The following is a 13723-nucleotide window of genomic DNA, read 5'->3' on the forward strand; positions in this document are numbered from 1 at the left end:
TTGTACAGTAAAGATAAATTCATTTGGAAGATAGAGGACAACACTAACAACTTCTGTTTTACTTGGAATTTTCAGGTAACTAACTTTATCGGTGGTGGCAGCTGCTCAGAGTTTTAAAATTGTGTCCCGTGCAAAATAGCAGAGGGGACCAATGCCTTTTTGTCCAGCTGTGATCTTTTTTTGTAAACCTTTAATTCCATAAGACATTGTTGGAGAAATCAATCATTCACTAAAAAAAGTCTAGACTTCTAGCTTAACGTGTAAAGCCCTTCAACAATCACATTCCAGAATGTTTCACAAGCCTTTTAAAAAAAAACAACTAGAACTCAGTCTTGTGTTTACTAGTCACCAGACAAATCTTACTAGAGCGTCTTCTCAATATACCTCCTTATTTTATGGCCTCTGCTTCTTTGCTTGGGCCTTCAGCTGCCTCTACAAATAATGTGAGATCAGTTTAGAGAAACTTGAGCCCATTTTAAAAGGAATTTAAACTTGTTGGATTAGAAACTAGAGAGCTATTGAAGGATTTGGAGCAGGGATGTTGACACAGTAGTGGCTGATGAGTCCTTAGTGTGGATCAGCTCTATTTCAGGATAGTTTGCGTGTTTACCATTGTGACAGTCATTTTGTTAAGTCACTCCCTTGCCAGGTTTTCCATTTCTGTTCCTCCTCCATATTAAAGGCAGGCTTTTCTTTGCTATTTTTTTCCAGGGGAAATGTCTCACCAGATCTCAGTGAACAGGAGGCTAATCCTGGGAGCCTGAAAGGGAACCACAGCAATGGCACCCTGCCTCGGACGCAGAGGTCACCCGCTCCAAGTACCCGCAGCATGAGTTCAGCTGGCAGCAGAGTGAGTGGGGGCCATCACGACTAACCACCTAGCAGTCTATGCTGCTGTGTTCTCGCTATCTTGGGCATAACTGCTCATGTCATCTGGTTTTGGTTTTTGTGGGTTTTTGAAATCTCCATGAAGGTGGGGTTGCTCTTTGTGTATTCCCAATGGCTTATTCCTTAGCACTACCTCTTCACTTCCACCTGGGTCCTCTCCTGTTTGACAGAAAGGCTGAAGGCAGCAGAGCTTTGGAATCAGGCTGGGGGTGGGAGGGATATCTCTCTGCATTTCAAAACAAAATGGAATTTTGTTTCAACTGCTCTTACATTGGTGTTAATGCAGATAATCTAGAGTTGAGAATACTTAGGAACTAAAACCTAATTTAAATTATGAAAAAAAAGGATTTTGGAGAGATTACTTGGAAAATAATAAATTATTTAAATTTTAAAAAGGGAATTTGGAGAGGTTTTCATTTTCCCCATATCAGTATTGATGTGGCAGACCCCATGCTGAGAGCTGGGAATACAAAGAAAGACAAAAGATAACTCTCTCCCCTCAAAGACTTCACAGTCATTACGGGGAGTTGGTAGAATGAGGTAACATGCAAACTACATGGTAAGGGGTTGATACATAATACATAATGCTAACAAGCTATACACAGGATCAAAGATAATCATCCATCAGAGGGGAGGGCACTAGTATTAAGGGGTGGGAGAGAGTCTTCCTGTAGAAGGTGGGACCTAAAGGTAGCCAGAGAAGCCAGTCGGCAGATATGAGGAGGGAGAGCATTGCAGACATGAGGGACAGCCAGAGAAAATGCTCAGTCTGGAGATGGAATGTCTTGTTTGAGGAACAGTGAGGAGGTTAGTGTCACTGGATCAAAGAATACTGGAGTGGGGAGGGAGGGAAGGTATAAGAAAACTAGAAAGTTGAGAGAATAGGGCTGGGTTTCAAAGGGCTTTGAATGCCAAACAGAAGATTTTGTATGTGACCTTGGAGGTGAAAAGTTGCTGCTCAGTAGGGTATAAATATAAATATAACATTGCTTAAGTATGAGAGCTAAATCTTGTACAAAGTACTCACCTGGTCAGCTTAATGGTCTCTAAAGAACTTTATTATGATTTGAGGCAAAATGTCACTTCTAACTTATTTTTTAATATTCCTTTTTTAATGTCCTGGATAGGATCATGGTTTAGAAAATGCCATGGTCTTGGCTCCCAGTGAAAGTGTCCCTGAAAGTTTAACAAAGAGGCATCAGAGGAGGGCTTCAGGAACTCCTTCTATAGCTGTCTCTGGGGTCTCTCTGTCTTCAGGTGAGTATTTGCAAAATGTTCATATCTTCATGTATCATCTATTTGATGAGGTGAATAGACTCTGTAGTAGATAGAGAACCAGTCCTGGAGTCAGGAGGACCCAAGTTCAAATCTTTCCTCAGACACTTACTAGATGTGTGACCCTGTTGGCCTCAGTTTCCTCACCTGTAAAATAAGCTGGAAAAACTCAGTCAACTATTCCAGTATCTTTGCCAAGAAAACCTCAAATGGGGTCACAAAGAATCAGAGAAGACTGAAATGACCGAATAACAGCAATAATAAACACTGTACAACTGGTTGTTAAAAATTATTGTGAGCTCATAAACCATCAGTAAACAGAAACATCTCCATATTCAGAGAAGAGAAAGAGTATGGTATATGAAAACATGAATCCATTACCTAAGGCTTGGTTTTAACATGATAGTACTGGTATTACCCTACTTGCCTGTGACTCTGCCTGAACTTCTTTCTACTCTAGTCTTTTTTGTAGTTTTAAACATTTATTCCAATTAAATATTAAATTTAATTGTTAAAAATTAAATTAAAATTAAATATTAAATTATTAAAGGTGTGTTTGTAAATATTTCATTGACATTCTTTTGGGGGAGGTCTAGAAGCAACACTAACTGCCCCCTCTCCATCCAAATAAAAGTTTTGCCTCATAACCAATAAATATAGTCAAGCAAAACAAATTTTTGTTTTATTGGCCATATCTGAAAACATTTCATTGCCTACCTCAGTCCATTACCTCTCCACTAATAAGTGGGAGGTATGCTTCATCATCGTTCTGCTGGAGACATGGTCGATCTTTGCATTGATTTTAGTTCTTCAGTCTTTCAATTTTCTTTTTTGACAATGTTGTGGTCATCGTACAAAACTCTTGACTCATTTCACTCAGCTCTTTCTTTAGCAATTCATGAAGGTCTTTCCAGGTTTCTCTGAATCTGTCCCTTTCATAATTTCTTATATTGTAATGATGTCCCATTACATTCATATGCCATAATTCATTCAGCCATTGTCCAATTGATGTGTATCCACTTTATTTCTAGTTCTTTACCACAACACCCAGACGAGCCTTGTCTCCATTCCTCTCCAGGCTTCAATCCTCACTTGCTTTATGTCAGTGCCAAGAACTATCTCTCCCAACCCCACCTCAGTTTTGAGCTTCCTTTTATGTGTCATCTCCCCTTATTAGAATGTAAACTTAGCACAAGCAGCAGAGAATCAATCCATACTTTGATGCATCTCAGATTCAGATACTGCACTGAGTACGCAGTCATGTGCAAGCAGAAAATCATGCACCAACACTCCCTCCATTTTGGTCTTGGCTTGTAGTCTTTTCAAGTAGTAGAAGAATTTACCACCAGTGCAGTATCTGACCTTGATACCATGTTCATCTTCATTGAAAGCATGGTTGAAAACGTCATGCTAAAAACATGGGAGCATGCACACAGCCTTGTTTTACTCCATTGGTAACTGGGAAAACACGAGAGCATTGTCCATTATCCAGCACCCAGGCAAGCATGATGTCATGAAATTGATATACAATGCTGATGAATGTCTCTGGGCAACCAAATTTTGACATAATTTTCCATAATCCCTCACAACTGGCAGTATCAAAAGCCTTGGTCAGATCTACAAACATTGTGTACAGACCTCTGTTCTGCTCCTGTCATTTCTCCTAGAGTTGTCGGGCAAGAAACACTATATCAACCATCCCTCAACCCTTTCTGAAGCCACTCTGGCTCTCAGGGAGATGACCATCTTCCAGGTGAAGGATCATTCTATTAAAGAGGAGTCTGGCAAGAATCTTGCCAGCGATAACTAAGAGAGAGACCCCCATGTGATTATTTCCTTTACCTTTATAGAGATGGACAATGGAGGTGTCCTTGAACTCCTGGGGGATAACCTCCTCTTGCCATATTACCTGGAAAATTTCAGTCAGCTTTTGTAGGAACAATGGACTCCCTAACTTGTAAATCTCAGCTGGAATAGAATCAGCACCAGGTGCTTTGCCACACAAAAGGAGCCTAATGGCGTTCAAAACCTCTTCTTCAGTTGGAGCTTCAGCTAGGGAGGGATTGACTTCAACCTGAGGCAAACAGTCAATGGCTTCAGTATTGATTGTTGATGGTCTGTTGAGAACACTATGGAAGCATTCAGCCTGTCTCTCTAGGATCATTCTGTGGCTCCATCAGCACCGAGTAGTTGAGATGCACCATAGGTCTTTGGCCCATAAATAGCCTTCAGGTTACTATAAGAGGACTTTGGATTGTTATTATCAGCATAAAACTGAATTTCATCTACTTTCTTACTGGGCCAAGAATCCTGCATCTCTCTAAGCTTTGCTTGTACTTTACTTTTGATGGCAGGATAAGATACCAGATACTGAGGTCCTTTCTCTAACTAAACTGCCAAGCATTCAAACTCTGCTTCAGAGAGTGCAACTCAGATGGGCTGGCCATGTTGTTCAAATACAAAACATATACTTGCCCCCCCCCAAAAAACTATCTTATGGAGAACTCACAGGGCAGGCATTCACATGGTGGTCAGAAGAAGCCATACAAGGATACTCTTAAGGTCTCTCTTAAGAACTTTGGAATTGATTGTGTGATGTGGGAGACACTGGCACAGGACTACTCAGCATGGCATGCCCACATCAGAGAAGGTGCTATGCTCTATGAGCAAAGCAGAATGGAAATGGCTCAAAAAAAAACCCAAAACAAAACAACAACAAAAAATCGCAAGATGCACAAATTTAGAGAATCCACTCCAAATGCACACATGGAGTATTTGTGCCCAACCTGTGGTAGAACATCCTGAGCTCATATTGGTCTTATCAGCCCCAGTCGGACACACTGAAACTTGACTCTAGCATAGTGATATCATTTTGGTCTTCTTCGAGAACTAAGGACCAACTAAGAATATAAACTCCTTAAGGGCAGGGACTGTCTTTCTCTGGTTGTATTTCTTTTTCCAGCATTTAACACAGTGCCTGACACATTGTAAGTGCTTAATAAGTAAGTGCTTCTTCATTTGACTTGACAGAATCCTTTCTCTTTTTCTTTGATCTCTTTGAGTTATACGCCTGGAAGTGGCATCATATGAATTTACTCAGTTAGTGACTCTGTGGTTATGCTTCCAAATTGCTTTCCAAAATGTTAATTTAATTCATTCCTCCAATATGAGAGCATTAATGTTCCTATCCTTCTAAAACCTCTCTAACAATAGCTAATTTTTTTTCTTTCATCATCTTTGCCAAACTGATGAGTATAAGGTAGAACCACAGAGTTCTTTTAATTTGCATTTTATTTATTATTGATGATTTAGAGCATTTTTTCTTCTGGCTATATGTAGCTGAGATTTCTTCTCTTGAAAAGTGTGTGTTCATATTCTTTATTCATTTGTTTATTGGGGAATGTGTCTCATTTTTATAAATTTGAAACAGATCCTTTTCTATCGTGCATATAGGAACTTTATGAAAGAAACTTGTAAAAATTTTTTCTTCACTTAACTGTTTCCCTTCTCATTCTAACTACATTTTGTGGTGGTTGTTATTGTTTTAAACCTTTCCAATTTTATATTATCATATATATTCACATATATTATATAATCAAAATTGTCTATTTTATTCTATGAGTGTCTCTCTCCCTTGTTTGATCAAGAATTTTCCTACTATCCATAGTTGTGAAAGGTGTCTCCTGCTATTCTTCTCAAATTTACTTATGTAATGACCTTTTATATCTAGGTCACATGTCCGTTTAGAGGCAATAATGGAATATTGTGTTGTTGACCTAAGCCCAATAATAATTTCTCCTTCTCCTTCTCTTTCTCCTTGTCCTTCCCCTTGTCCTTCTCCTTCTCCTACTCCTTCTTCTCCCCTTCATCATCCTCTTCCTCCTCCTTTTGTTGTCATCATTGTCTTCACTGTTTGAGAACGAGTCCTTACCCCAGTAAAGTGTCTATGTGTTTAGGAAACAACATGCTACTCTATTCAGATACTTCTGGACCTTCAGTACCTAATATTCTATTTATCAACTTTTCTATTTAATCAATACCGAATAGTTCCTGATGATTATGGTTTTGTGTTACGGGCTCCCGAAGCCTTGCAACTATACTTGGGGTTCCCCCCAAGCCCCAGGCCTTTGCCTAAGCAAAGGACCTGATCTCGCGGACAATGTTTGGGGCGGGAGCCGAAAGATGGTGAGTGACTCCGTTTATTATTTCAGCAAGCAGCACCTTTATATCTTTAGTGACGTAGGTACATTCTTTGGTTATGTGGGTGAAGGACAGGTAAAAATCAATACACCTGGGTAACTAGGACCGCTCCAACTCCACCTACTCTCCTCCCCTTCTCTTCCTGAGCTAACCCGAAGCTCCCTGCGGTCAGACAGTCCAGGCAAAGAACCGGAAACTCCATGTGCTCTGGCAAGCCGGGACAGAGAGCCGGAAGTTCCATGTGGTCAGGCAGGTCCGGGCAAAGACCTGGAATCGCTAGGGAGGCAACAAAGGCGAGACCCCTCCTCCTGGCTCCACCCACATCCCAAAGCCCTGAGTTTATCTCAGCAGGCCCCTGGGCCTGGAGGTCCGAGGAGGACAGGGCTCAGCTCTAACTCCGCCCGCAACAGTTTTGTAGTATAACTACTTTCTCCCTTTATATTATTTCCATTTATATTCTTAGCCTTTTCTTCTTCTAGATAAATTTTGTAATGATTTTCTCTTGTTCTATAAAGACATTCTTTGCTAGTTTGATTGGTCTGGCACTGAATCTGTACATTAGATAGTATTGTCATTTTTACTATATTAGCACTTGAAACCATAGGAAATGAATTCCTCTCCAATTATTTTTCTTCCTTTATTTCTTTAATGAATGTTTAGTAGTTTTTTTAATATAATTGCTGCATTGTGTCTTGGTAAGTGGACTCCCAGATATATTACACATTCTGTGGTACCTTTGAATGTGTTTTTTTTCTTTGTTGGATTTTGTTGGTAATGTACAGAAAGGCTAATGATTTTGTGGGTTTATATGATGCCACTTTACTAAAGTTAATTGTTTCTATTAATTCTTAATTGAATCTCTAGGGTTCTCTAAATAAACAATCATATCATCTGCAAAAGGAAAAAAAGATGTATTTCCTTTCCCTAATCTGTATGCCCTTAATATATTTTTCCTCTCTTATTGCCCTAGCTACTATTTCTAGAATGATGTCAAATAGTAATATCGACAGTGGATATCCTTACTTTACCCCTGATCTTGAAAAAGCCCCTAGTGATTCTCCATTACAGATGATCCAACTCTTAAGTTTAATATAAGTATTATTTACAATATTAAGTAAAGCTCCATTTATCCCTACTCTCTCTAGCATTTTTAACATAAAAAGGTGTTATATTTTATAAAAAACCTTTTCTGTGTCTATTCCTTTATATGATTTAATTGTTTCTGTTACTAATGTAGTCTGTTATATTTATATTTTTCTAATATTAAACTAACCCTCTAATTGTAACATAAATCCAGCATAGTCATAGTGTATAATCTTTTTTATTTGTTGTAGCCTTTTCCTAATGTTTTATTCAATATGTTTATTTTAATATTCATAAAAGATATTACTCTATTTTTTCTTTATTTTGTTTTGCTCTCTCCTTCGAATAACAGGACCATATTTGTTTCATAGAGGGAATTTGGTAGGATTACTTCTTTCACTATTTTTGCAAACTCTTTATGTAAAATTGGAGTTAATTGTACTTTGCTTGCTTGATTGTATTCACTTGCAAATCCATTTGGCCTTAGGGCTTTTTCCCCTTTTGTGTGTTCATTGTTGGCTCAATATTTTCATTTTCTCAGATTGGATTAATTAAATTATTTATTTCTTCTGATAATATAGGTATTTAATATTTTTGTAAATATTCATCCATTTTAAGTGATTTTTGCTAGCATATGGTTGGGCAAGATAGCTTCTAATAATATTTTTATTTCCTTTTAACTTATTGTGATTTTTTTCATTTTTTAATATTGACAACTTGGTATTGATCTTTTTTACCTGATATCTAATAGCTGGCCCATTTCATTTGTATTTTTCAAAAAAATCTCTGCATTTTATTTGTCAGTTCAACAATTTTTTGTTTTCTATTTTATTTATTTCTGATTTTCAGCATGTTTATTTCTGTGCTTAGTTAAGGTTTTTTATTTGTTGGTTTTCTATGTTATCTTAGTTGCACATCCAATTTACTGATCTACTCTTTCCCTCCTTATTGATGAAAGCGTTCAGATGTTTTTCCCCTGTACAGACTGTTTGGGCTGTATTATCTATTGTTTATCTAAGACTGTAATTGCCTGTCCTACTTCCAGAAATTCACCTGAAGTCTGTTGCTGCTGCTGTTCTTTTTTCCTCCTCAGAAGTGGCTGGGGAAAGGGAAGGTTAATTAACAGTTTATCAAATATCTACTATGTTCAAGACCCTATGGGGTGTATGATTAAAAACAAGGCATGGTTCCTGCCCTCAGCAAGGCAGGATTGGTTAGTGGGCTTAAAGTCAAAAGGACCAGGATATGAGTCGCAGTTCATTTTCTGACTAGCTGTCAGACTTTGGGCAAATAAGTTCCTTTATCTATAAAATGAGCATTATAACACTCGTAAGCTCTATGAATTGTAAATCTCTATATAAATATTAGTGGTTATAATTAAGAAAAGAGGCATTGTGACATGATAATCAGAATACTGGTCTGGAAGTAGAGAAGATCTGGGTTCAGGTCCTCCCTCTGACAATCTAGTAGAAGATATAAGAGCTAGACACATAATTATAGTAACAGACAAAAGATACAAGTATAATGAAAGAAGCACAAAGTACTCGTAGAGATCAGAGGAGGCAGAAATCACATATTTATTCCCCTGAATCCAGTGGTAGGTTTTATACTAATGTACTTCTGCTCTGTCACAAACAGTGATGCAAAGTACTTTTTAAGTTTATCTTTCTCATGACCAATTTTCATGGTCCACCTGAAGGACTATGGTTGTGATTACCATCTGTGGATATCCTGAAGATGGCTCATCCATAAATGGATCAAACCTACAGCCTTCATCTCATTAACACCAAGTTCTTAACACTTTAATTAATCAGCTTCAAATTTTTTTACCCTAAACTGTGGTGGACACTGGTTTTTTGTTGTTCACTTGTTTTAGTTGTATCTGACTGTTTGTGACACAATTTGGAGGTTTTCTTGGCAAAGATACTGGAACAGTTGGCCATTTTCTTCTCCAGTGATTCTCCATTTTGATAGGCAATCAGAAGTTAAGTGACTCGCCCACACAGCTAGGAGTCTGAGGCTGCATTTGAACTCAGATCTTCCTGGCCCAGTGTTCCATCCACTGAACCATGAGCTGCTTCGAACACTAGTTACTGCATGTTTTAGGGATTCTTCTGCTACATTATGTTCAGTGGCAGCAGCATTACTAACTGAAAGGTCAAAGTTCTTGCTCTTTCCTCCGGACTACGCCTTTCAAACTTTCAGCCAGCTGTTTTTTGCTTACTCAGGACTCCATAATATTGGAGTAAATGGTCTCAAGTCACATGCTCCAGTTGTCTCTGCCATTTAAGAGCTTATAAGATTTATTAATAAAAGAGATCAAAGCCATAAGGATTTTTCACAATTATAGCACTGAGCCTCCCACAGTCAGGAAGAAAACCTAGGTATTTTATTTACTAGAGTTTAAACCTTCATGTACTATTTAGTTCTATGTGTTTCCAGTCACTCATTACATTCCTCTATTTTAATCTCTTTATACATAATTAATTGGTATGAGTCACAGATCACATATGGCCAGTTGTAGTTTGTATGAGACAATCAGGAATTAAAAAGTTTAATGAAAAAGAGAAATCATATAGAAAATACTTTCTAGCCTGAGAGTCTTGGAAAATGTGGGAAGGGAGCTAAACCTTCACTGTCCTTTTGCTGATATACAGGGATGACAGCCAGTAGCTTCAGTCTATTCCATCCGTTTGTTTCCTAATAAGTAACGACTATGCCTGCTGGATCCAAACCTACAACACCCAGACTCTAGTTTCTAAATTGGTATTACAAGATGCCCGTATGGACTTCTCACATTCAGCAACCACCATTGCATCATGGCTGCCCGCCAAACCCAACCCTCCTCTGAACTAAGTACTTTGGTCCTCCCTCCGGAGTGTCCTAAACCTTTCTCTACAGATCAGAGAAGCTAACCATTGTCCCTTTGGATTATAATTTCCAACACAATATAATTCCCATTCCATACAGCTCCATGCTGAAACCTGGGGATAACAATAAACAAAATAGAAAATAGCAAATAGCACAGAGGCCATTAGAGACCATACCATTTCCAAACAAAACACTTGTATAGAGGCATGTAGACTTGGTCAGTTAGCTTTATAAAGGTAAATTCATTTCAGCCCTTAACATTTGTGAACTACTTCTTCAGTTGAATATGCCAGAATTCTTTTAGGGAAACAACAGGTAATTAGACAAATGTCATTCTTTACCTTAGATTTTTGTACTGAAAAGAAATTGAACCTGGGGGGAAAGAGAAACTCCCTGTTTAGCTGAAATGTTGCCTTTTGTGTGAAGTATCAATGTAGAAATTTACCCCTTGCCTTTTCTTTCAAAATACAAAAACGTTGAGCAGGAACGGCATCTAAACCAACTTTGTCTCTGTGTCCATGCCTAGTACAGTGCTTTGTATCTAACGAGGCATTTAATAAATAGTTGTTGAATATAATCATTTAGGAGTGGGGCGGGGAGGCATGAGAAGTTTTAAAAGACAGAGCCTGTAGAATGATAGCTATCCCTACTGAACTACTCAAAGCTGATTTTTGTATCTTCATGGTATTTTGAGACTTAAAGAGGGTCAAATGCATCCGGATATTTCTACTAGAGGCAGCCCAAAGTGATTTCCAGAAATCAGGCAGCAGAAGTACTTTAATGCAAATAGCATGAAATGATTTATCTTGACTTTTGTTTTCGTGATACTAAAGAATAGACTCTTCTTCAAATCTTTTGAGACAATGTGTCTCACTTTCAAAAGATTCACTTTCCCTTCTGGTCTTTTCTAGACAGGAGTCGTTCTGAGTTAGATTTAAGTGGGTCATTTTCAGAAGAAATAGAGGATACAGTCAGCATAAGAAGCAAATCTGTGCCTGGAGCTTTGGACAAGGACTTGGTAAGTTAGAAATGGAATAAATCATATCAGGAGAAATGCATTTATACTACTTTGAAAAAAATTCTAACATTTTTAATATTGTTATTGTATATTTAATATTATTATATGTTGTTGAGTCTTGGTGCTTGAGAGGCTCTGAAGAAAACTATGGAAGAGGAGAGGTATTAGACTGACCATCAAATTAAAAGTCTACAGAGCTGTGTTGCTGACCTTATTACTCTATGCCTGTGAAACCTGGACAGTATACCAGCACATGCCAAGAAACTGAATAGTTTCCATCTGAGTTGTCTTAGGAAGATTCTGAAGATCACCTGGTAGGATAAGATACCAGACACTGAGGTCCTTACTCGAACCAAACTGCCAAGCATTCAGACTCTGCTTCAGAGAGCACAGCTCCGATAGGCTGGCCACATTGTTCAAATGCAAAATGTACATTTGGCAAAAAGACTATTTTATAGAGAACTCACACATGGTGGTCAGAAGAACTGATACAAGGACACTCTCAAAGTCTCTTTTAAGAACCTTGGAAATGATTGTGTGACATGGGAGACACTGGCACAGGACCATTCAGCATGGCGTGCCCATATCAGAGAAGGTGCTGTGCTCTATGAGCAAAGCAGAATTGAGACAGCTCAAAGGAAACACAGGATGTGAAAATTTGGAATATCCACCCCAAATGTTCACACGGACTATTTTACCTGACCTGTGGTAGGGCATTCTGAGCTCAGATTGGCCTGATAAGCTACAGTTGGACACATTGAAATTTGACTCTAGCATAGTTATGTCATTTTGGTCCTCTTCAAGAATGAAGGACAACAACTGACCAACCATATTATTAAGAGTAAAGAGGAGGCAGGGATAGAATTTGGAACTTTTAAACTTTTAAAAACGTTAAAAATTATTTTAACATGTAATTTGAGGGGAAGTAAAATATTACATATTTTTTAAAAGTATAGCAGCATCCTTGTTTATACTAACCACACTTTGTGGGATTGTAGAGTCAGTATCTGAGAGAACACCAAGTGAAGATAAAAGAATTGAAGGGTGGGAAGAAATTAAATTGATTGGCTCAGATTAGCTTACCCTCTTTGGGCCTCACTTTCCATTTCCCTATCTATATAAGGGGGCGATTGGACTCAGTGCTTCTTAAACTGTGGGTCAGGACCCCATATGGGGTTTTGAAAAATTTGGCAACAGCAAAAGTTTTCTGAACATGCAACGACCAAAAATTAATTAAAAATCAAACCCATAATGAATCTGAGGTGTTTCTGGCAGCTTTTGCCCTTGTTGCAGCATACAACTTCACTGCAGCCTTGGTTCTGAACACAGAGCTTATGTACTTTGCACTGCACGTGCCCTCAGGCTACACAATGCCAGCAAACATAGCTGAACCTTGAAAAGGGGTCCCTATGGAAAAAGTTTAAGAAGCCCTGGACTAGATGGCCTCTGAGGTCCCTTGCAGCCCTCAATCTGTTAACCTGTTTTGTGCTATTCAACTTCTGAGGGCTTGACTACCAAGTCAGTTAGGCTGAGTACTTAATTTTTGACTGCCCCTTTACCAGAGAGAATACTTCTTATATGGCTTTGTATTACATTTCCCACATCTATGCCTAGCTTTCTTCATCAGTAAAAAGACAAAAAAGATAGTGTTCTTTTCACCTCTGAGAGAAATAGAAAAGTCAGTTCAGGTGCACATATAAATCTTCAAAAGAAAGGTGATCCTGCTAGGTCTACATCTCAAAGAGACTTGAAAAGGGGGGAGGCAGAATTTATAGCAGGTTTGTTTTGTGGTAGCTAAGAATTGGAAATCAAGGAGATGCCCATCAACTGGAGAATGGCTGGACAAGTTGTGGTGTATGATTGTAATGGAATATTATTTTCTGTAAAAAACAATGACAAGCAGGATGATTTGAGAAACACCCGGAATGACTTACATTAACTGATGCAAAGTGAAGTGAGCAGAACCAGGAGAACACCAGACACAGTAACGGCAACAGTGTGTGATGAACTGTGAATGACTTAGCTATTCTCAACAACGCAATGATCTAAGACAGTCCCAAAGGATTCCACCTCCAGAGAAAGAACTGATTTTGTCTGAATACAGACTGAAACACGCTGTCTGTCTCACTCTCTCTCCCTTCCTTCCTTCCTTCCTTCCTTCTTCCCTTCCTTTTTAATTCAAATCTACTTGTACAAAATGACTAATATGGAAATGTTTTATGTCATTGCACATGTCAGATTGCTTACCTTCTCAAGGAGGGGGGAAGAGAGGGAGGGAGGGATAGAATTTGGAACTCAAAATTTTTTAAAACGTTAAAAATGGTTTTAACATGTAATTGGGGATAAAACAAAATATTATAAAATTTTTAGAAAAAGAAAGGAAGGTGA

The 13723-nt window shown here is 38.3% G+C and overlaps 1 protein-coding gene across 2 annotated transcripts in view; it reads left to right on the plus strand.

The window, feature by feature from the left end:
• SYTL5 (synaptotagmin like 5) overlaps positions 1–13723 on the plus strand; it is a 175727-nt gene that overhangs the window by 103944 nt on the left and 58060 nt on the right. For both annotated transcript variants that reach the window (XM_036745248.1, XM_036745249.1), the window contains exons 6-8: positions 712–850; positions 2016–2145; positions 11229–11335. In XM_036745248.1, the coding sequence (XP_036601143.1) occupies positions 712–850; positions 2016–2145; positions 11229–11335 (376 nt within the window). The remainder of the gene's footprint in view (positions 1–711; positions 851–2015; positions 2146–11228; positions 11336–13723) is intronic.

Source organism: Trichosurus vulpecula, chromosome 2, assembly GCF_011100635.1.
Source record: "Trichosurus vulpecula isolate mTriVul1 chromosome 2, mTriVul1.pri, whole genome shotgun sequence".
Lineage (NCBI taxonomy): Eukaryota > Metazoa > Chordata > Mammalia > Diprotodontia > Phalangeridae > Trichosurus > Trichosurus vulpecula.